Raw genomic sequence first — 24873 nt, 5'->3', positions numbered from 1 at the left:
TGTTCTATATATTCTTCAGGCAGCAGACCGCTCCATACGAACTATCAACATAACAGGCGCCGCTAAAGATATCCTACGAGTTTCAATTCGCTGGCAACGGGTTGTACACAATGCTGGTGACTACACTGAAGGACAGTAAAACTTCGAAACATGCATCTATTTTGTATCAGTTGTAAATAAATAGTTGCCACTATTAAAGTTCCAACCCTCGTATATGAGCCAATGGAGGGGGAGAGGAACTAAAGCGGCTAATTAGAAACAAAAGGTAATCAAAATATCTGGAAATGCAGACTATTCAAACTGTATTGAACTCTGCAAATCACTAATTGTTACTTAATGGCTGTGCCACTGGGTCACCGAACAGAGAGATAGATGTGCTTCCAACCGAAGGAACGAAATGTGGCCAGTGACACCTGGTAAAGCTATCCCTGCAACAGGCCGTAGAGGCCCATAGGGTTGTCAGCCGTCGAGGCTCCCACATTCTTTCTAGATAATCGGCTCACAGATGGCGGTGAGGTTAAGTAAAGCTATCCCTGTAAAAGGCCATGGAGGCCCATAGTGTTGTGAGCCGTCGAGGCTCCCACATTTTTTCTAGACAATCGGCTCACAGATAGCGGTGAGGTTAAGTAAAGCTATCGCTGTAACAGGTCATGGAGGCCCATAGGGTTGTGAGCCGTCGAGGCTCCCACATTCTTTCTAGACAATCGGCTCACAGATAGCGGTCAGGTTAAGTAAAGCTATCCCTGTAACAGGACATGGAGGCCCATAGGGTTGTGAGACGTCGAGGCCCCCACATTTTCTAGTCGCAATCATCTCACACATGGCGCTGAGTTAAGGTAAATTTATCCTTGTACCAGGCCATGGAGACCCATAGAATTGTGAGACGTCGAGGCTCCCACATTTCCTATAAAATCGGCTCACAGATGGCGGTGAGGTTAAGTAAAGCTATCCATGTAACAAGCAGTAAAGGCCCATAGGGCTGTGAGACGTCGAGGCTCCCGCATTTTCTATACAATCGGCTCACAGATGGCGGTGAGGTTAAGTAAAGCTATCCATGTAACAAGCAGTAAAGGCCCATAGGGCTGTGAGACGTCGAGGCTCCCGCATTTTCTATACAATCGGCTCACAGATGGTGGTGAGGTTAAGTAAAGCTATCCCTGTAACAGGCCGTGGAGCCCATAGGGTTGTGAGAAGACGAGGCTCCCATCGGTTCACAGATGGCGGTGAGGTTGTCAGCCTTACGCACTGGCAGCCTTTTACCCTCCAGGAAGGTTCCTGGTACTCATTTCTATTAGAGGCCGAGTCGACCCCAGGAGCATACTGCGGCTAGAAGGATTGGGTCAGTTGAAAAAATTGACCTCATTGGAGCCCGCGACCTTAAGGTTTGTAATATAGTGCCTCAACCAACTGCGCTACCGCGTGCACCGAAGGTGAGACATAGAGTGTATGTGGTTTAAACGGATCAAATAGGAAATTTCCTACGTGGGTAACGAATGAAGGTTGGATGAGTGTGAGGTTGCTGTCAAGAGTTTCACTTCAGTAAAGGGACATACGACACGAACCGAGTTCGGCGTGAAGTCCTGCAACACTACTGTAGAACCTCTCTGACAGGCCGAGAGTTTATTTATTCACCTCAGAGTCAGCCGACAGGATTTAAGAATCGTTAAAATGAATCTGTCAACGACAGAAAGTTTAGAATGTGGCGGAAGAGAAACCATCAGCTAACCCGCCACTCTGCTAATTGCTTCATACCCGATTGTCAGGAATGTCCATCAGTTTCGTGACGTATTTATCAGATGAAAAAGTGATAAATTAAAATTTATTGAATTTGTTGAGGTTCTGACGGTGGTCACTATGAAGATATATTAGCTTCTGGTACTTGAAACCGTAGAATCTGGTTGACTTTTATCGACTTTTCGGAGCACCGTAATGCTTCCATCCTCATGGATAAAGACTAAATCTTGCTGCATACTTGCTTAGCTTTCTTTTCGACCTGTAAAGAGGAACACATTAAGTTTCTCGTCAACATATCTAAACTTATTTCATGGAGTTGAACTCTTCTTGAGAAGCAGCCAGTTGTGCAGCTACTCAAGAACTTCTCAGCATTTTATAGAACCTGAAGGTTTATTACCGTATTCACAAGAGCCCTCCACTGGTCCCTATTCATAGTCAGATAAATCCAGTCCATACGATCCCATCCATTTTAATATTATCAACCTACCTACATCTTCGTCTTCCCAGTGGTCTCTTTCCTTCTGGCTTTCCCACCAATATCCTATACGCATTCCTCGTCTCCCCCATTCGTGCTACATGCCCTGTCCATCTCATCCTCCTTGACGTGATAATTCTAACTATATTTGGAGAGGAGTACAATTTATGAAGCTCTTCATTATGCAGTTTTTCTAACCTCACGTCACTTCATCTCTCTTCGGCCCAAATATTCTCCTCAGCACCCTGTTTTCAAATACTTTAAGTCTATGTTCCTCCCTTAATGTCGGAGACCAAGTTTCATACACATACAGAGCCACAGGCAAAATTATAGTTCTGTATATTCTAATTTTTCTGTTTTGGACAACAGACGAGAAGACAGAAGGTTCTGGAGTGAAAAGTAGCAAGCATTACCCGAGTTCAATCTCCTCTTAATTTCCTCATGAATCATCTTAAAAAAAGCTAACTATTTTCCAGACTACACGGCATCACATGGCAATATTCCTCATGGCCACTGCTATAGGAGCCTCACGTTCAACATTCATTCACCCCCGGAAAGCAGAATTTCAGAATCCGGAGGTCTGTTTCAAATTGTCCTTTGTAACGCGATATCCAGTAATACTGGTTCGACGCCGTCAGCAGCGTCGAATGGTAGGATTAGAGATGAATTACACAGGATTTGGAAGGGAAAGGAGGTGCTATCCCGGCATATACCTGGAGGCACTGAGGAAAATCACAGAATTTCTCTGTTAGTATACTCGGTGTCCCGCCCAAGATTCGAAGTTAACACCTCCTGAATAAGAGTCTACAGTTGTACCGCTATGCCAACCCGCTCCGTGCGACGTTTGTTGTGCAGACTGTTTAAGCCTAATGCTTCTTAGAGCTATATCGCTGGAGAGTTTCTGAAGCACAAGTTCCAAATTCAGAAAGCGTCTACGCAAATGAACTTATGTCTGTAGGATTTGAGGCTGTCACAGAGATGGTTACGAAGAGTTCTATCTTCTGGGACGTGACGCAGTGGAACCTGGTCCACAAAACATGCTAGACTACATGGTGTCACATCCCCAGTTCCTTTAATATCCGTGCCATTAATATTCGCACGTCACTGTATGGTTCCGTGTGAAAATGCGTTTGCCCGACGAATAGCGTGTGCGTCTAATCCTGCAGCCGTGCGCCACATTTGTGCTTTTGCATATAAACGGCACATCACGTGACCATGAATGAGAATTTCCTTTATTAACGAAGCGATAATATTCAACATTGAAATGCCACTAAGACTATTCACGAGCCGACATGAGAGTGCCCATTACCTTCAGAGTTGAATTTAAAAACCTTTGAAGCCTCAAATTCTTGTAATTAATTAAAGAAATCCAGTTCGTACCTCACAGGAAACACATTACGTCTCCGCTACAAAGCCGAACCGGTTAATGCTGTTTAGGGAAACAGTCGCTGTTTATTGTGAGAACCATACGGAACACATAAATACACTGTGGGGGCAGAATGCAGAGTTCTGTAATACATATGTACAGATTCATTCCGTGCATCACAGGAAACAAATTACGTCAACGCTACAAAGCCCAACCGGTTAATTCTGTTCAGGGAAACAGTCGCTGTTTATTATGAGAACCATACGGAACACACAAATACACTGTGTGGGCAGAATGTAGAGTTCTGTAATATACAAATTCAGTCCGTACCTCACAGGAAACACAACACGTCTCCGCTCTAAAAACCACCCGGTTAATGCTGCTTAGGGAAACAGTCGCTCTTAACTGTGAGAAGCATGCGTATACAGTGTGTGGGCAAAACGCAGGATAGCAAGTGGTTCATGTGCTTTAAAGTACTGATATGTGTACTCTGTGCCGGTCACGGTAGCCGAGCGGTCTAAGGCATGAACTGTCTTCGCTCGCTCGGAAGCCGGGATCTTGGGTTCGAATCCCACTCAGGGCATGGATGTTTGTGTGCGTTTTTCTGTGTTTGTCTATAGGTAGAGGCCTTGCGACGAGCTGATCACTCGCCCAAGGAGTCCTACCGACTGTGTAAGATCTAGAAAAACCGAAGTGAACGAGAAGTTCATGGAGGTAGGCCTAGGCCCACTGGGGCTGTAGTGCCAAAGAAAAAAAATGTGTACTCTGTGGTCTCCCATTATGTTCATTTCATTAATTGCACGTCTAATTAATTACGACTGTTAACATTTAACTATTACAGACTGACACGTCTTTCTTACTGTCATGAAGCGGAAATTTAGGAGAACAATCAGATAGTCACTTTGACATTATGAACTCATTTGAACATAACTACTATGTAATAAACTCAGTTCTTCATTTGGTGTAAATTATTCTGGCCCGGGTAATCCGCGGTTCAAATATCGGCCCAGACACCGATTATCTGACTAAAATTTTGTGGTATTCCTCAATTCCGCCAGGCAAATGCTGGAATAAAATTTCTATTAGGCCACGGCTCTCTCTAGTTCATATCATATCCTACAATTTGACATACGTAATGTAGTCTAGATACTGACAGTGTCGGTAAAAATACAAAGAACTAGAGAGCTTTTTTAAGACACTGCTTCCGTGAAGTGAAGTTATACATTATGGGTCGGCCCGACTTCACAATAGGAGCTTCCGACTCTTTGTCTGAATGTGCGCTCGAAACAACAACAATAATAATAATAATAACCTCTCCATACCGCGGACTCTGCCCACACCTCAGTAGCAACAATTCTCACAACTTGACTCGCTTCTACCCTGAAGATGGAAAGAGTATATTTCTCCGAAACGTGATATCAACCTACTAGACTGTCATATGAATTTGGATTGGGTTTCTTAACCCTGAGGTTCATGACCTCACCTTCCTTCCTCCAACTGTTGTAAGAAAAAATTGAGAATAAAGGACGACGCGGTCCGCAGGACATGTCGCGTGTTGATGGATTTCAGCAGGGCGGGCAAGGGTTACGTTATTACATTACAGGCTGAAGTTGGCGGGAACAGCTGTTGTCGGGGAGTCGTCGTCGCCTTCATCAGTCAACACGTTGTCTGGAAGCTGAATACAAAATTCAGTTCGTTTTCACCAACTTATTCCATAACGTGTGGGATGGACAATAAACTTTCCTCCTTGTCTGTACCGCTGGACAGCAGAGCTGTAGCAGTTAGGGTCCCCGTTTCATACCCGATAGATCCCTCATTTTATTCTGAGATGTAGTGAGCAGGTTGGTGTAGTGGCAACATTATAAAGGAGCCCATACACGTACGAGTCTGACTCGCGAGTCCGATTCGGCGAGCTTGACTTGGGAGCCGGGCTCGGATTAATTTCACCACAAACGCATGAGCTGACTCCAAACTTTGCTACCCAAACACGGACGAGTTTGGCTCACTGGAACCTGAGCCGATTGGGACTCGCGAGCCAGACTCGTACGAGTATGGGCCCCTTTAGACTTGAATTTAGTGATGTACCCGGTTCGAACCTCGACCAGAATACCATCTTTCCTGCGTGAGGTTCTTAGTGGGTTTTTCCTCAGTCCCTCCAGGCATTTTCAGGGGTAGATACTTGATTACGTCACGGATATGTCATCCTATCTAAGATCCATTTTAATAATGTCCATCCACCTACGCCTTGGTCTTCAAAGTGGTCTCTCTCCTTCTGGCTTTCCTCGTCCCCCCATTCTTGCTACATGCCCTGCCCACCTCATCCTCCTTGACTTGATCATTCTAATTATAATTGGAGAAGAGTACAAGTTATGAAGCTCCTCATTATTCAGTTTTCTCCAACCTCCCGTCCCTTCATCTCTCTTCGGTCCTAATATTCTCAAATACACTGAACGTGTTTCTGTAAACGCCACTTACCTATTAACCTTCATATTGGAGATGCAGTGTTTCCTCTGAGGTATGAACTCTGTTTTTATGTAACTTAGATGGATTTTCAGATAGTTAAATATGCTTACGGGGTTGTACAGAAGCAACTTTCAAACCCCTTTTTAATCCTCTTACAAATTGTCTCATTTTGAGACATCTTAAAGGCCCACCCCTAAAAATACACAATATAAACTTCATGTAAAGCGATTACATAACTCTGTTTCTTCGACAGGAATTAATATTTTCAGTAGTATTTGCAAAACATCTTCAAAATCAAGTTCACAAACTTCACTAATGATTACTAACTTTTTCTTCATTTAATCAAGATGCCTTAAAGATATTTTATGCCCCAAATCCCTAGAGAAAGAAGAACCATACAATTGGCAAAAGAAATTGATTTCTGTGAGACTTGACTTGCCCACAGCAGTGTCTATATTCTGGGAGGTGGCCCCGTGTAGTCCAGTAGAAGTTTCCCGCATTTCGTAAGAACATACTGTCCTCGTCTTTCAGGACGGAAGAGTAAGCCAATTAACACTTTGTTTACTGCTGTTTAACTATTTCATATACCTTTCAGACGCAGTTGTTTCTTTATATACCACATGCTTTATTCTGCCCAACACACAATGTATTTGTGTGTTTCGTATGATTCTGGCAATAAAAGGAGATTATTTCCCTGAACAAAATCAAGGGGGTGGTTTTTGTAATGAAAACGCAGTTTCTTGTGAGGTACAGATTGGATTTCTATATATTGCCACGTGTATGAATGTGACCATAGATGGGGTTTGAAATGGGAATCAGAGTTACTGGACACTTACAGGACGTAACCGCAAATAACTGCGACAGTCTCACACCCCAAAGATTACTGTAATTACAGCACATATAAAGTCTTCTCAGACTTCCCTAGCCGTTGCTGGGTAGCGGCTTTCAATGACGGACTTCCTCCTTCCTCTAGGTTTCCGAACTGTCCCCAGCCTGAGCTACCAGCTTCTCAATTTTCACAGCTACAATTCTAAAACTAACTCAACCAAGAACTTAGAGAGATTTAGGGTTAGAGTTACTATAAATGGTTGTTTATCACCAATCAGTTAATCTTGGCGACACATCAAATGAAGATCACGGCCAGAGACTTTTTTGGCAACTGAACTCTTGCTATCATAGTCCTTATGTAACATTCTCTCTGACAAGGAGATGGGTTAGTCTCTTATGAATATGCTTGGCCTTGTCACGTGTACATATCGCACATATAGCGTGTTATTGAAAATTCTTCCTTTTACACTACACACTGTTTTGACACAAAGATTGGCGGCACATAAATTGTTATTATGACTCACCGCTGCCATCAGATTATGTGTCGCGCGCCTTGCGGCCAGTTTATTATTACGAAAGCGGAGATGAGGCACGCAATTCTCTTATTCGTATCCCAACGCTGTCACCAATTTTCCCGTAGCGCACAACTGCGACACCCAAATTCTTATTCTATCCCACGCGGCCACCATCAAAATTTAGAATCCCCTCTAATGGCCACCAGTTAAACATTTGTGCATAGCTCCTACTCTGCCCAATGACGTAACTATTACAAATACTTACTTACTTACTTATGGAGCTGATCCCTTCTTGAGGAGAAGTCAAATCTGCAACTACTCAAGAATTTCCCAGCATTTTATAGAAGCCGAAGGTTCATTATCGTGTTCACAAGAGCCCTATCCCTATCCTGAGCCAGATCAATCCAATCCATTCTATCTCTCTTAAGATCCATTTTAATATTGTCCGCCCACCTATGTCATTATCTTCCCAGTGGTCTCTTTCCTTCTGGCTTTCCCACCAATATCCTATATGCATTTCTTTCCTCCCCATTCGTGCTACATGCCCTGCCTATTTCATCCTTCTTGACTTGAGCATTCTAGTTATACTTGGAGAAGAGTACAAGTTATGAAGCTCCTCATTATGCTGTTTTCTCCAACCTCCCGTCATTTCATCTCTCTTCGGTCCAAATATTCTCAACACCCTGTTCTCAAACACCCTCAGTCTATGTTCCTCCCTGAATGTCAACTATTATAAATACCTCAATAAACACTCAATATGTGAAAACAAGAACAAATATAATAAAATCAACAAATATTATATATACAACCATACAATTTACACAGTATTCTAATTCTCTCATTACAAGTACCTCGTAAAATCAGTTACCAAGCTCCTTTAAACCTACACGGTACAAACCAAATTTCCTGTTTCAACACTCAAACAGTAAATCAACTTATATCTCCCAACAATTAATTGTCAAACAGATTCTGTATCCTATCGATCGATTTATAAGTCAAACCTTATATATTCTAATAAACATTTAGTAAATCAAGTGTTACATCCTAAAAGTCAATCCACGAATCAAATTTCATACTCTGCAACCCAAGTTCATATCCTAACAATTAATCATGTAACCAAATTTTATATTTTGACAAGCCATTAGCAAACCATATGTTACATTCTTACACGTAACTATTAACCAAATGTTTATATCTTAACCATCAATCCATGAACCAAAATTTATACATTCTAATAACTGATCAGAGTTTACACTTCAACAATCCATTAGCCAAAGTTAATATGCTAAATTCTTTCGGCTAATTTTACCCTAACGATCACTTAAGAAGGAGCACGCGGTAGCGTAGTTGGTTGAGGCACTATGCTACAAGCCGGAAGGTCGCGGGTTCAATTGGACTTTTTTTCAATGGACCTAATCCTTCCAGCGGCACTATGGCCCTGGGGTCGACTCAACCTCTAATAAAAATGAGAACCAGGAATATTCTTGGCATATTGTTAGGGGTAAAGAGCGGCCGGCGCATAGGGCTGACGAACTTGTCGCCATCTGTGAGCCGATTGTCTAGAATATGTGGGAACCTCAATATCTCACAACCCTATGGGCCTCCACGGCCTATTACAGGGATACCTTTACTTTTATATCAATTAGGAAACCAAAATCCATAGCCTAGTCGTACTGAACCAGAATTACATATTAACAAATAATCAGTGAAAGGAACTCAAACCCCTAAAATCGGCAGATTCCTCCTGGCCGATATCCTGCCAAGCGAGACTTGCTTCTGTGTCGTTCTCTGACTTGTCAGCAATTTCTGTAAACTAGACAATTGAAACCGAATGCCTGAGAAATGTGCTACGTCCAAAGGTGATCTCAACTCTGGTTTCCGGCTGGCCAATCTGTGGTTCATAGAGTGACAGAGGACTTGTGTTGTTGTGCCACAGGTTATTAATGGGTATGATTTTATTTAACAAGGGGTCAATTCTGTATTAAATTTAATAGAAAACAAAATTTTTCATTTAATTTATTAGAAAATAAAATAAACACAAAATTGACCCCTTGTCAAATAAAATCATACCCATTAATAACATGTGGCACAACAACACAAGTCCTCTGCCAGCCTGGGCTTTGCAAAGCAGATCATGCCTACTTTACTTATCTTGTGCTACAACGGCAGTCTGGTCATTTGAACGGTCGTAAGCTTGACCACCGCCAAGTTTAAGCCTCTTAGGTTTTTTATGTCTAGCTTCGCCTTGTCCTATACTAAGAACATGTCCATATTTTATTTGGTTTCTGTTAATCGCCTGCACAATTTTATTATATAATCGTACACATGCGGGAGGTTGAAAGCTGTGTGCAAGTCGCGGACCGGTGTGCGCCTTAGACAATTCCCAATTGTGCGGAGAACCTTGTTTCGCAAGCGTCGCAATTTTAAGAGAAACGTGTCTGCCGCTAATTCCCAGGCGGAGTTGAAAACTGAATTTCTTCTAAATAATATATATTGAACTCGTACCTCATAAGAATCACATTACGTCTCCGCTATAAAGCCCGACCGGTTAATACTGTTTAGGAAAACAGTCTCTGTTTATTGTGAGAACAACACGGAACACACAAATACACTGTGTGAGCAGAATGCACAATTCTGTAATATATACAAATCCAGTCCGGACCTCAAAGGAAACACATTACGTCTCCACTACAGAGCCCAACCGGTTAATACTGTTTAGGGAAACAGTCGCTGTTTATTGTGAGAACCATACGGAATACACAAATACACTGTGTGGGCAGAATGCAGAGTTCAGTCCGTACCTTACAGGAAACATGTTACGTCTCCGCTACAAAGCCCAACCGGTTAATGCTGTTTAGGGAAACAGTCTCTGTTTAGTGTGAGAACCATACGGAACACACAAATACACTGTGTGGGCAGAATGCAGAGTTCTGTAGTATATACAATTTCGGTCCGTACCTCAGAGGAAACATATTACATCACCGCTACAAAGCTCAACCTGTCAATGCTCTTTAGGGAAACAGTCGCTGTTTATTGTGAGAACAATATGGAATACACAAATACACTGTGTGGGCAGAATACAGGGTTTTGGTGTGTTAAGGCAGGTGGTACAGGGGATGGACAAAAATATGGAAACACCAACAAAAAACACATTACCGTGACTAATATGGAGTAGGGCAATCTCTGGCTTGCAGAACTGCTTGCAGTCTCATTGGAATGGATAAATAGAGGTCCTGTATGATTTTCAAGGGAATCTTATACCATTCTTCCTGAAAAACATGGTAAGTTCTGTTAACGATGATGGAGGTGGATAGTGCGCACGCAGATTGCTCTCCAAAACGGATCACAAAGGCTGAATAATATTGATATCTGCGATTATGGGGGCCATGGCAGATGTGACACTTTATCTTAGTGCTCAAAAAACCAGTCTTGGACGATGTGAGCTATGTGAACACAGGTATTGTTGGCTTGGTAAATGGCATCACCACTGGGGAATAAAGTTTGCACCATGGATGCCCAAAATGGTCACATAGTCGTTGGCAGTGAAGTGGCCTTGCAGGTTAATGATGGGTCCGACAGAATACCACGATATGGCTGCTCATACCATGATTGAACCCCCGCCATGTTTCGCTTTTGGCAGCAAACAATCTGGATCGTAAGCTTGGGATGGCGTTCTCCGGATGTAAACTCTGCCGGAAGTCAGAAATAGTGTGAAGGTGGACTCATCCGACCAAAAGACCGTCTTCCATTACTCCATAGTCCAGGTTTTATGACTTCGGCACCACACTCTCCTCTTAGTGGCATTTTGATCACTGATGAGTGGTTTGGAATTGCAGCTCGTCCAGAAATACCCTCCTCGTGGAGTTCCCTTCGTACTGTTTTGGTGCTGACAGGGTTTGTGAGCGTGACATTCAGTTCAGCAGTCACTTTTGCAGATGTAGTCTTCTTACTTTTCGTCACAATCCTAGGTAATATTCGTCTGTCTCGATCACTCAACACACATTTCCGACCACGCTGGTGTTTATAGGATGCGGTTTTTTTCAGTTCTCCTGTATGCGGTCATAATCTTGGATACTGTGCCTCGCGAATCACCAAAAACCTCGGCTACCTCATTACGGAAGCAGCCACCATACGGGCACCAACAATTTGCCCGCGTTCGAATTCTGTTAGCTCTGACGTGATGCACAAGAAATTGCACAGAACACTGTCTCGACAACAAATGAAGCTTGCAACGTATTGCGGAGGTTGTACAGGTAGTGGTGTTGGGCAGATACGACAGTGTGACCTACAAACGTCGCTAAAATAAACACTTCAATTCAGGCATGCATTTCACGAGGTGTTTCCATATTTTTGTCCATCCTCTGTATATAGAGTAACCACTGTGCTTTAAAGGATGCCGGACTGCTGGCTAGCAGTCAGCTCTCATCCAGAAGGTCCTGCTACCTGGCCAACTCGATCAAGTTTTTCCGTGGTTTTTCTCGGCCCCGGAACAAATACTGAATTTGTACCTAAATTTCAAGTTGCAGTGCATGCTTCACACAGCCCTCCCAATAATAAAATCAAAATTCATCCCCATTGCATCAGAGTGTGTATCTTCTGTTGCTTAACCCCCCCCCCAACAGCCAATTCCCTTCACTTTACCTCATTCCTTTTCCAATGCTCTACCTTTTCTCTAACTACCTCTACTAGAAGCATGAATTGGCATTGCCTGGGATCTTTCAGAATCGGAAGTTTTCTATTATTTCCCTCCACTCACCCCACACACCCCTACAAATGCAGTCCCCTCTCCTGCCTCTCCTGCCTCTCTCTCTCTTTCTAGCTTCCAGTGCCTAAGAGAGCCCTTTGACCAGGCTGACAGTAAGCGCAAAATGTGTCAAAGTGAACATCATGTCGCTTGCGTAAAGCGTGTGCACTATATTCAGGGGTCACTGTCAAACGGAGTGTTGCGTGTTGAAACTCCGAAGCATAAGTACTCCATGCAAGAAATATGAGTTACAATGTCTGATCCTCCCTTACTCTCTCTCAGTTTACTTTTATACCCTGAAAATAGAGGCAGTAAGTTCCTCCAAAACGTCCGTAAACTTCTACCAGAGTACAAGGTATCACACCCCAGGCGATAGCACTCTTCTAAGAGTTACGAAGGTGGAAAGAAAGTTTGCTCTTTGTTCCCTTGATTTTCTCTTCTACCCTGAAGATGAAGGCAACGAGTTTCTCCGAAACGTTCATAAAATTCTACCATACTACGCAGCATCACGAACTTTGATCATATATAGCATACTTCATCGCTTGGATTAACTTTACATTCCTGAAGACGGAGCCAGTTAGTTCCTCCTAAACGTAGACGAGCGTCACATCCCAGAAAATACTGCTCTTCCAAAAATTATGAAGATGAAGTCCAAAAAATGGTGGATGTAGGAACAGTGTGCCATTCTCTGCTGACATGAATATGATAATGGATATATTCAAACTCTATTAGATTTCCTATCCATCTCGAACACGTTGAAAATCTTTGCTTTGTGCAATCGAAACTGCGCCACTGAGGAGAACTACGGGCCCACACAGATTGCTTCGAGCCAAATTCTGAAGCTGCGATTTAAATAAACTTGAATATTTCATTATCTTTCCAGAGGGACCAGCCAGCGCTCGGTACCGAGAGTCCGATGCGCATTTTCAATAAGTTACGCGAATAACTTCTTAAGAACAAAAAGTGACGCGGAGCCTAGCCTCCAGAACTGAAGCACTTAACATAAATTCAGACTTCCAATGGACAAGAAATGCCAATGATTATCTCCGTAAATGAATCGGCGTTTTTGAAAAGAGTACTGCCTCAATCTTTATGGTCCTGGTAGATTAGATTACTTCTCAAATCTAATGATGGAGGTGTATGTTCTTCCGAAGCGTCCGTAAACTACAAGACTACACAGGGCGTCACATTCCATATTTTTTTATGCTAGTGAGGTGAGACTAAGTCCCTTGTACTGCTGCCACTTCTGGCCTATTGTACCAGCTCCAGATGATAGGTGAGGGTGATTGTGGAGCAGTTGGTGGAATGAAGATTGGCAGGGAAACCGAAGTACTCGGATAAAACCTGCCCGATCGTCACTTTGTCCACCACAAATCCCACTTGACCAGACCCGGGATCGAACCTGGTCCGCCGCGGTGGGAAGTCAGCAACTAACAGCTTGAGCTATGGCGGGGAAGTCACATTTCATAAGACAGTACTCTTCCCACTGCAAATAAATCCTTGAAATCCGTCAGTCTGCTGTCGGATTGTGGCACCCGGACGCGAACGCGCTAAAAAGAAAGCTCGACACAGGATGACGACACAGATCAACAGAACAAGGAGAGTGAACTTTCATATTTCTAAATTAACTTAAATTGCATAGCTCTGTTTCCTTCTCACAAAATTGAGTGGATATCCCCCCCTCCCATGGGTTATTGAACGACGCGTCGAGTATCGGGACGCGTCGGGGAGTGGTTAGACAACTCTAATTCTATCAGCAGGATCCACATTAATCCAAATAAAGTCCTCTTATTCTTTTATAATACTAAAAAGAGATTTATTGATTCTGACTTAACTCTGTTTATCATTAGATGAATGTCGTGATGAATAGGCTTATCACCAGATACCATGATGGTGAAATTTACAATCCTCCACTTCCGGGCGTCTCAATATTATTGCCCCAGGTGGGCATTATTTCTAACATCTGGAAAAAATGGACTGGAGTTTCTAAGAGCTTCTTTTTCAAGTATGTGATGCCATCTGGGCATCGACGTTTCGGAGGAATTGGCTGCCTCCATCTTCAGGGTCGTAGAGCAAGTTGAGCAAGTAAGCAAACAAAACTTCACGGATGAAAATTAATTTACCGTGATATAAAGCTGTTCGGATTACCTTCTACTATGCGACGCCATGTAGCCTGTACATTGTCACTAACGGGTGCTCGACAGAGTCTGTATGTTGTCCCCAAAACTCCGGTACACACAAACCACACTTCACGCTCTCGCCGATCCTTTCATGCTTGTCCTTCCAAGGGCTACTCGTGGAGGGTATTAATGTAGTGACTAAACGCACAAGAGGCGTCAGGATTGAAGGCTGCAACCAGCACTGCTGGCAGGGGAAACTGGATTACAGTGCGCCGACTATATGCGCGTCTGCATTAGTAAAGGAAGCAAAGTTATTCGGGTGAGAGGAGGGACACCACTATCCTTGACTTCGGCACTAGATACAGGTCAGCTTCACGTCCCAGCCGCTTTACCTTCGGAGAAAGAGTTCCCGAGAGTAATTGGATAGGAGGTTGTGTGGACCCTAGAGGCCGTTGAACGCTGTGGATTACAGAAAATCCAGTTGCCCTAGTCAGGAATCGAACCCCGGATGTCAAGCTCGTAGCCCGTCGCAATATCGACTGAACTATCGTAGCAAAGAATAATGCTCTTCATAGTTCTGTAATAACCTGATTTCTTGGGCAATATATAAAGCTCGAATATTTGCCGAAATGACACTCCTACCGTCATAATTAATATTAATGTTATAATGCGCTGTGTTATTATAACTTCAGTGCCACGCTTTCCGTACCCCTAGTCATTATGGGGTGACGTCCCTTATAAAAAGTGCATATAGCATTTTTTTTTACGAATTTACATCCATCTTCTCTCCTTCATTATTTACTTAATTACAGTCTAAAAAAAATAATCCGCTCCCTAAATTCTTTAATGTACACTATACGTATACTACACATACCACCTGTTTCAACACATTAAAACTCTGCATTCTGCCCACACAGTGTATTTGTGAGTTCCGTATGGTTCTCACAATAAACAGCGATTATTACCCTAAACAGCATTAACCGGTTGGGCTTTGTAGCGGAGACGTAATGTGTTTCCTGTGAGGTACGGACTGAACTCTGCATTCTGCCCACACAGTGTATTTAAGTGTTCCGTATGGTTCTCACAACAAACAGCGACCGTCTCCGCAAACAGCATTAACCGGTTGGGCTTTGTAGCGGAGACGTAATGTGTTTCATGTGAGGTACGGACTGAACTCTGCATTCTGCCCACACAGTGTATTTATGTGTTCCGTATGGTTCTTACAATAAACAGCGACCGTCTCCGCAAACAGCGTTAACCGGTTGGGCTCTGTAGCGGAGACGTAACTGTGTGTTCCGTATGGTTCTCACAATAAACAGCGGCTGTTTCCCTAAACAGAATTAACCGGTTGGGCTTTGTAGCGGAGATGTAATGTGTTTCCTGTGAGGTACGGTCTGAATTTTTAAATAATATTTAGATGAACACCATGCTTCAATTAAAGGAAAAAATTGCTATCAGCTCTCTCTAATATAGTGATATCACTAAGGACATTGAGAAATAAATTTGCGCCGCCTACCACAAGCGGCTCAGCGGAGAATTTTAATTTGTTCCGGAGATAAGGGATGCTGAATATTATTTGAATTCTATTACCGACTTTTTAATTTTATTCGTTCTGGTCCGTCATACTAATCAATATTACAGAATGGTTTTACTTCACAGTCCAGTGTGATTCAAATGTATATTTATATACGAGTATATATATGATGCCTTTACATGTTTTCGTCAATTAATGACCATTTTCAGAAGGCAAAGAGCAACACGTTGAGGAAACTACTACTACTACTACATAACTCATAGTACAAAAAGTTCAAAGTTGTCCGAAGTTTTATATAAAGATTTTGTGTAAGATAACATATGGCGAGTTAAAATATTAATAAGATTCTTAATATTTAAAATCTTAAACCACGAATGTTCTTGCCTCAACAAACAACGAAAGGACTAAGAGCTTGACAACAAACACAAACTCTTAAGGTCTATTTACACATATCCGTGACGTGTCAGTACCGTGTCAGTTCAGTTTCAGTGACATCCGTGACGTCTCAGTGACGGCTATACACACTATCAGTATCATTTCAGTAGTTCGAAGTCAGTGATTTTCGAGATGACAAAGCTTACGGACATCGAATTGGCAGTGATTGCAATAATTCTGGATGAAGAGGAAGAGGAACAGCGGGAGGTGGAAAAGCGGAAGTGAGTACATGAGGCATGGGTGAATGGAGAACGTGATGGAGAAATCGGTACCTGTATAAGGAACTAATTGATGGTGAGACGAAATTTTTTGGATATTTCAGAATGTCTGAAAATTGTTTTAACATATCGCTGAGTAAAATAGAAGTTCATTTAAAACATCAAGACACCTGCAGGAGAAAGGCTATAACACTGCTATAAAATTTGCTTTCGTTTCTTTTCTTATCGTATTCCAAATAACAGTTTTGAAACTGCTGTCCGTGTACTTTGGCTGCGATAAATCATAAAGAACAGGATAACTGCGAACCAGTTCAATAAGTTGTTCGTCATTCACTTTTCTTCACAAATATGCACAAACTCCACACCACAACGCGTCCGTGAGACAGGAAAAATGTCTTTGGGGACGATACACAACGTCACGGAACGGATAGGGCACTGCGCCGGAGATGTGTGGATGCGCCCATCAAGTTCAAAGAAACGATATGAATCATCACTGACACTGATGAAATTTCACGAAACTGATCGGATGACACGTCACGGATATGTGTAAATAGACCTTTAACCAACTATGTACGTATAGAGAAGAAAAAACACTGTCCGAACCTCCAAGGACGGCAATTCATTCAATCTTCCCTGCGCCCCACCCTAACTGTCTGAGGTGCATTAGAGTAACATTCATTAGCTAATGTTTGGAGGGCTATATTAGGGCGAAATTTTGTCCCACCTGAAGTCTCTCCGAGAACTGACTAATTGTCTGAGTCTGTCTCATTTTACGACCGACGGTCAGTCGTCCAGTCTGCTTTGGCATAAAGCACCCGTCTGGGGCTTGTGACCAGATTTTATTACTCTTTGCCAGTTACGGTCTTGTTTTTTGTGGACGCACTCTCTGACGAGAGGACGGGTCTGTCTTTTGTATATGCTGCTGGGCCTTGCCAGCTCAGTCTTTCTTGGGTCCGAAATCCTTGGTACTCGAGACCATATATTACTGTCTCAAATTTGAGACTTCCCTTTTCGTCGCCTCTTACGACTCGCAGTGTCAACTCCCTTAAATTGGCCTTTAGCGGAATGTTTATGGAACACCTTTCTCAACACTTTGGTTTTTCCGTTGTCATACAAGGCTTCGAACAATTCGTTGTAATCGTGTAAATTCACTATTAGAATTCCAAGGCTTCATTCTATTCCGCTGTCTAAGAAATGTTATCCGCTGACCAGCAACGAACGCTGAAATATTCTCCACAGTCCGGCTTTCAGGCAGCATGTCACAATATATATTGTCACGTGCTGGGTGTGTGTCACGCGACAAATAACTTCACGTCGTATTGAATTTAGCGAATTTATTCCCCTCGCTCTCACACTCACACACTTCACAATTTCACAGCTACTGCCATCGGCAGTATCACAATTACGTCTTCTGCTGGAGTCACTGCCATTCACTAAATAAAAATGGACTTCAAGTCACTCCGGCGAATGCTAGACTGAAACTGACTGGTTACTCAAGTCAAAGTCAAAGTCACATTGCGACTGACGGTCAGTCAGTCTGTCTGTCTTGGAGTCGAGCCCCGACTGGGGCTCATGACCAAATTTTTTTATATGAAATTTACTGTCCTGTTCATTTGGGGCGCCCTCTCTGACGAGAGGTCGGGTCTGTCATTTGTTAGTCATAGTCTGTGTTAGTAAACTGGTTACTCCCTATCTAGTTTCTCTCATAAACCCTCAGTTGGACAGCGGAAAACCCAAATCGCTTCACTGTTGCATAAACGCCGTGTTTACAGGCGTTGCTGGGTAGCGCTGCCGAAAGTTGTTTATTGCTGCGTAGTAACCGTGGTGTCCGCTGTTACGTAACAATGAGAAGTGCTGTTACGTCACCGCGCGGGAAGGGGACGGAGTGTTGACTGGCCTGTTACCGTAGCGGCGGCAATTACTCCGATACTGTTACGTCACTGCTGGAGAGGGATGTTTACCGAGCGTTGCGCCGTCACGTCACAATATATTTATGTATGTATATGTTTGAATCATACTGGACGATGTAGTCAAATCATTCTATGCTATTACTGACAACTGAGCATGCCAACTGACACCCATGGCTATCATTTCATTGATTTTCTTCGCCCGCATTAAATACTGTATGATCTTATAAGAGTGTAAAGATATTCAAATATTGCATGATGAGACATGACAACCAAAAATGGTGTAACATAAGCGCCTGTTTTAGGTCATGATATTGAACATTTAACCTTCACCACGCTGTTTGAATACGTACTTATTTACTGGGCGTCACCTGATTTTGCTTCAGGCATTCGAATGAAGCTCACATGCGTGAAAGCGGGAACAGTCTGGAACCGGGAACATGAGACACTCAGGTTTGTCTTATATGCGCAGAAGTCGATCCTCGGAGAACGCAGAAGGGGTCCGGATTTATCTTGAACTGTTATTTATAGAATAGCTCATTAATTTTGTCACGTGTATTGCCACTACTAAGCAACAGCTCGGTAAACAAGCCTCAACAATAGACTGTTTTCTATGAAGTCCGCGCAACGACCCTTCCTGTGCCATATAGACTGTTTCCTAGCAATGGCTGTTGTATGACTGCTTATTTCGCGGTCCTTGCCTAGTAACGGGTATACATATCATAATATTCTCGCCCCACTTTTTGCTGTAGCTAGTTGTATTTCAAACAGCAGAATTAGTTAATCGACCAATAAACACAAACTTTATAGAACTTGAAATTAACGCATCATAGAACACCGTAATATTCTTGCACCAAGCGGGACTCGAAGGCGCCATTCTAGCACTATAAACGTCTGAGACAGCTAGGCCAATGCGACCAGTTCCAAATGCAGCCAACGAACGCAGTGCAGTACCACTTCGGGCACAGTGGGTACGTGTAGGGAGAGTGCCGTCTGGGTACCTTCGAAACAGCAATAATTTTCCGGTCCCCTTTCTCCCACTCCCCCAAAAAATGTAATTTGTCTCTCTACTGTCCCCTTCTATTCTCTCCCATTTTCTTCTCTCTTCTTCTTTTCATACTCTAAAGAATTAACATATCCTACTCTTGCTCCTCCAACAGAGAACAAGACAGTTTTGAAAACACGTTTTGTTACAACTTCCCTAGTGAAAGCCCTTGAGAGAGAAGAGCACTGACTTCTGGGATGTGACTTTATGTACTCTGATAAAAGATCACCGACTTTTCAACATAATTTATTACCTCCATTTTACGTTCGAGGAGTAAGCCAAACAAAATGCAGGAAACAAACTCCTCAGATAACCTGCACTTTCCAGTGTCCATCCATCATGCTCCCTTACTCAAACACTTCCGGGGGGAGGAGGTAGCTTAGTTGGTTGGGGCACCATACTACAAGGGGCCACGCGGTAGTTTAGTTGGTTGGGGCACCATGCTACAAGGGGGGCACGCGGTAGCTTAGTCGGTTGGGTCACTATGCTACAAGCCGAGAGGTCGCGGGTTCAAGTCCCGATGAGGTCATTGGATTTTTTCAATTTATCTAATCCTTCCAGCCGCACTATGGCCCTAGGATCGACTCAGCCTCTAACAGAAATGAGTACCAGGGATCTTCCTGGGGGTAAAGGGCGGCAGGATCGTATGGCTGACCTCATGGCCATATGTGAACAGATTGTCTAGAAAATGGAGCCTCGACGTCTCACAGCCGTATGGGACTCTACGGCCTGTTACATGGATAGCTTTACCTTCTACTTACACATTTAGAATCCGCGGTAAAACCAAGAATGCAAAGTTAGATGGCCCGTAAGTCTGTCATGCGCACTGAGAACAACTANTGATCAGCGCGTATGGATATGCGCCAAGTAACTTTCCGACAGTAACTGCATTAGCGCCCCACAAAACAGCATTCATGAGCTTACAGTTGTACTCAGTAGCATGAATTGTTCTCTTCCCTGGTTCTCAGGATGTATGGCGCAGAATGACAAAACTGACTGATAAATAATGAATAGAAAAGGATTTGGAAGGAAGCTATCACGACCGAATCAAAGTACCATTTAGATGGATGGACTGAGATAAGCAACGATAAACCTCAGTCAGGAGTCAAATTCGAAACAAGAAAACTCCAAGTGATTGAGGTTAGCCCTTTCTAAGGGACGCAACTGGGTGGGTGTCTTGCCCCTCCCTCTCACCTGAGGACAGAAACAGATCCAGTTTCCGAAACGCTGCATTTTCTAGTTTCTAGTATACCGGACGTTGGACAAAGCCCAAAACCGAGTAATTCCGAAGAAAACTCCGGTCTGCAGGTGTAAAGCTTTACCGATATGCCAAACTGCTCGGACAAATACTTGGACATAATTGTCGCATACATGTGTATGACTAAAGACGGAGTTTGGATTAGTGACTCGATTTATTGACCGCATTAACACAAGACTCGTGACTACACTTACTTACAGTGTCATCGACAATCCACACACTTTATAATTCACTCCAGAACCTGCTGGTGTCCTCAGTCTGTTACTAGATGTTTCCTGGTAACGGCTTCTAACAATTGAGATTATTCAACTTCTGTGCTCATGTCAGTACTGTCCGGAGAGAATATTCAAGAGTCAGAGTCAGAGTTACTTTGCGACTGGTGGTTTACCGCCAATCAGTTCATCTCGGCGTCAAGCACCTTGAGACTCACGACAAGAGTTAAAAAAACCCTAGCGGCCATAGTCCTCGTGTAACATCCTCTCTCACGGCAGGATGGGTTTGTCGTTTACAATTGCTGTTGGCCCTCGCCCGCGCAGTCATTCTCGGGGCCGAGTCCCGCGGGACTAATAACCATACTATCACGTTCATCCCACTTTTGACACCAGTTTGACACGTATCCTGGTAACGCGACAAGAAATTAGTGGGTTCCGGATTAAGCGAAGCTGTTTACTTGGTAAGTTGTTTACAGTTACAATTACAGTCCCTCAGAAGTAACGCCTTCCAGACCATGCGACCTGGCTAGTCCGTCGTCTTCTGGTTCTTAGCTGAGCTGGTGTCTTCCGCTCTCCGCTCTCCTCCGTTCGCCTCTTCTGTCCTGTGCTCTGTTCTCCTCTCTTCCGTAGTTCTCTCTGTTATATTCTTCAGTCGGACGGCCTAGAAGCCACCTTGTTCGAGGGCTACGTTTCGTGTGTTCTATACACCGGTAACTCGTGCATTCGTTACCGCGGGAACCTCACTAATTCTGGTTTTCATTTCCGTCGTAAGGGTCTGTTCTGGGTGCGTTGTCGCGTGAACATGTTTAATTGTCACCCAGACAATGATTCGGAACCGTGGATGCCGAGCCGTTGCCTAACAATGGACGCCCGCGCTGACTCAGATATTCTGGCTTCTAGGCGGCACGCCACAATATTTTACTCTCTCAGATTTGAGATTCCCTCAAACTCGAAGACCAGGTCCTCATATTTATATCTCCCAGGAACAGGGTGGCCCCAGGCACTGGAATCCCTTTTTGTTGTCCCATAAGACTTGCAGGGCTACGGTGGACGTATTCGAACCCGCTCCCATACGGGTTCTACAACTGTGACGAGTGGCACAAACAACAAAAGAGCATCGCGCTTCTACCCAAGCGGATATCGACAGAAGAGCATCGGCAAATCGATCACATAATAATAGGTACTTTATCGTCATACAACAATAAGTCGTGTTTCTATTGTTGCAGAAGCATCATGCAGGGTTTTCCCACTCTCAAGTGTTGCACGGTCGCGCTATGCTTCTTAATACTGGCCGCAGACTTCGTGACCAGCGCGCCATCTTACAGCGATTATGAAAGTGAGTACAGAACTGTGACTTCATTTTGCCTCGACAGTCAGCAGGTCTGTCAGTTTGTTAACTGTCTACCTACAAACAGGCAGGTGTACCCGTTCTTCGTCCGGGATATATTTCATTTCCTTAACCATATAACAATGCATAGTAGCGATAAAACTTTAAATCAGGAAAAATGCTCAGCCACTGTGCTCATTTTAATTAATGTCTGGTCTTCTTTGATCCTGCGTTTTGTTGGCTACTCACTCACTTATGGAGCTGAGCCCTTCTTGAGAAGCTGCCAGTTGTGCAGCTGCTCAAGAACTTCTCAACATTTTATGGAATCCGAAGGTTTGTTACCTTGTACCTATCCTGAGCCAGATCGATCCCATCCCATCCTAAGATCCATTTTAATATTATCCACCCACCTACGTCTATGGCTTCCTAATATTATCTTTTTCTTTATGTAGTTCCCACTAATATAATATATGCATTCCTCTTCGACCCATTCGTGCTACATGCCCTGCCCATCTCATCCTCCTTGACTTGATCATTCTAATTATACCTGGAGAAGAGTACAAGTTATGAAGCTCCTCATTATGCAGTTTTCTGTAACCTCCTGTCACTTCATCCCTCTTCGATCCTTTGGTTGACCACAGGTTCTTTAAATAAGAACAGTATAACCTTGTGTGTTTTAAGCCCATGTAGTTTAGTAGAGATCCACCGACGTTTCGGGAGAACGTATAGCTTCCCATCTCTTAAGAGTGTAAAAATAAGCCAAACAACAGGCGAGGATCAAGCATCAAGCTTGCTAGTTGCCGCCTTCTTAATGATGATTTCTTGGATGACTTACTCTTCGATCCCGAAGATAGAGGCAATATTTTACTCCGAAACGTCTGGCTCTGAACTGCACGGCCTTACAACCGTCGCCGTGAAAACTTCAAATCCAACACCATTTAAATAAATCTGTTTTTTCTTGTTACGTACATAAATTCCGAGCACTCTAATGTCAACACAATATGTATATATATACTATATTATTGCATTAAGATACATCTCATGGAGCTGTTTGTTTTGTATATAAAGTAAACAGAAGTAGCGGAGAGAGACTTGACATTACGTGAAACTGACGCGAAATGAAATATCTGCGGTAGGACTGCGGCCTGTCAAAGACGGTACATCGTCGGCGAAGACTTCCTGAGACGAAGCCAATTAAAAGTTTGCCTTGTAAGGCCGTGGTAAAGCTTTAATAAATTCGTGTTTCAAAATATTTTATTAATTCTGAATTTAATTACGGATTGAAACAGACACGGTGTGGGATCCACGCAATATCCAGCGGTCACGTGACATCCTTCTGTCTGTTACAAATGCGAAATGCACTCTTAAATATGACAGAATTCAGCGGAGTCAGAAGTTTTAATATACGAAGTAACCCTTGGCCTTCTCAATGAGTCTCGAGCACTCGACGTTACGTTGCAAACAGCATTCAATTTCATAACGATATAAATATACATCGGGCAAATATTTTAAAGGTAAAATATAAAGTAAAAGTAAAGCTATCCTTGTAACAGGCCGTGGAGGCCCATAGGGTTGTGAGACGTCGAGGCTCCCACATTTTCTAGACTATCGGCTCACAGATGGCTGTGGGGTTATGTAAAGCTGTCCCTGTAACAGGCCGTGGAGGCCCATAGGGTTGTGAGACGTCGAAGCTCCCACATTATCTAGATAATCGGCTCACAGATGGAAGTGAGGTTAAGTAAAGCTAGCTCTGTAACAGGCCGTGAAGGCCCATAGGGCTGTGAGACGTCGAGGCTCCATTTTCTAGACAATCTGCTCACATATGGCGGTGAGGTTAAGTAAAGCTATCCCTGTAACAGGCCGTGGAGGCCCATAGCGTTGTGAGACGTCGAGGCTCCCAAATTTTCTAAATATATATGTAGGAATTATATCACCGTCAACACAACAAATATACTCAGTTTTAATTTCGGTTTTTATTCCTGCTACATGTTTCGGCCGCACAGGACCATCATCAGGCAGCTATACGTATGTAGGAATACGTAGAGTTACTGAACTACCGAAACGGATCCACATCAGTGCAACGTGTCATATTATATACTAACATAAAACTTTTGCCTCAGGTTAGTGTTACAATTAAAGTAGCAAATACATAAATAAGATAAAAGATAAATATAAAGTTATACCATATATCAAGATTTATAATGTGTTGACTATATTATTAAAAATATTAAAAGTATTTTAAAAAATGTTTAAAAAATATTAAAGGATTTTTTTTCCATATGGTAGGTTAATAATATGTATGCCAACTTAATTATGCTACAGTGTAGAAGCCTGTACAGCAAAGACCTACAAACAACACACGTGCCCAGTTTGCTACACTGTAGCAGTAGAATCCTATATTTAAGTTGGCATACACATTCTTAACCTACCCCACGAAAAAATTCTTTAATATTTTTTAAACATTTAAAAAAAATTTTTAATAATATATTCAACACTATTATATTTAAGCATCCTGTTGCACTCTATACGATAAATGATACAAACTCCGTCCCAAGTGCAAACAATATATATTATATGTCTTTGATCTTGTTCTCTTCTACACTACATGTTTCGGCCTCTATCGGCCATCATCAGGTGTATACTCTTAACGTTGCTGCCACACTGAACCCAGTCTAAAATTTAACATTTAAAA

The 24873-nt window shown here is 43.0% G+C and overlaps 1 protein-coding gene across 2 annotated transcripts in view; it reads left to right on the top strand.

The window, feature by feature from the left end:
* LOC111865339 (short neuropeptide F-like) overlaps nucleotides 1–24873 on the top strand; it is a 77874-nt gene that overhangs the window by 32629 nt on the left and 20372 nt on the right. The window contains exon 2 of one of the 2 annotated variants that reach the window (XM_023853257.2): nucleotides 22081–22190. The exons of the other annotated variant lie outside the window; for it this stretch is intronic. Within the exon in view, the coding sequence (XP_023709025.1) occupies nucleotides 22088–22190 (103 nt within the window). The 5' untranslated portion in view covers nucleotides 22081–22087. The remainder of the gene's footprint in view (nucleotides 1–22080; nucleotides 22191–24873) is intronic. 2 annotated transcript variants of the gene reach the window in all.

This window comes from Cryptotermes secundus, unplaced genomic scaffold, assembly GCF_002891405.2.
Source record: "Cryptotermes secundus unplaced genomic scaffold, Csec_1.0 scaffold17, whole genome shotgun sequence".
Taxonomy (NCBI): Eukaryota; Metazoa; Arthropoda; class Insecta; order Blattodea; family Kalotermitidae; genus Cryptotermes; species Cryptotermes secundus.
Note: the sequence above shows the minus strand (reverse complement) of the source record. Positions and strands in the feature narration are given on the sequence as shown.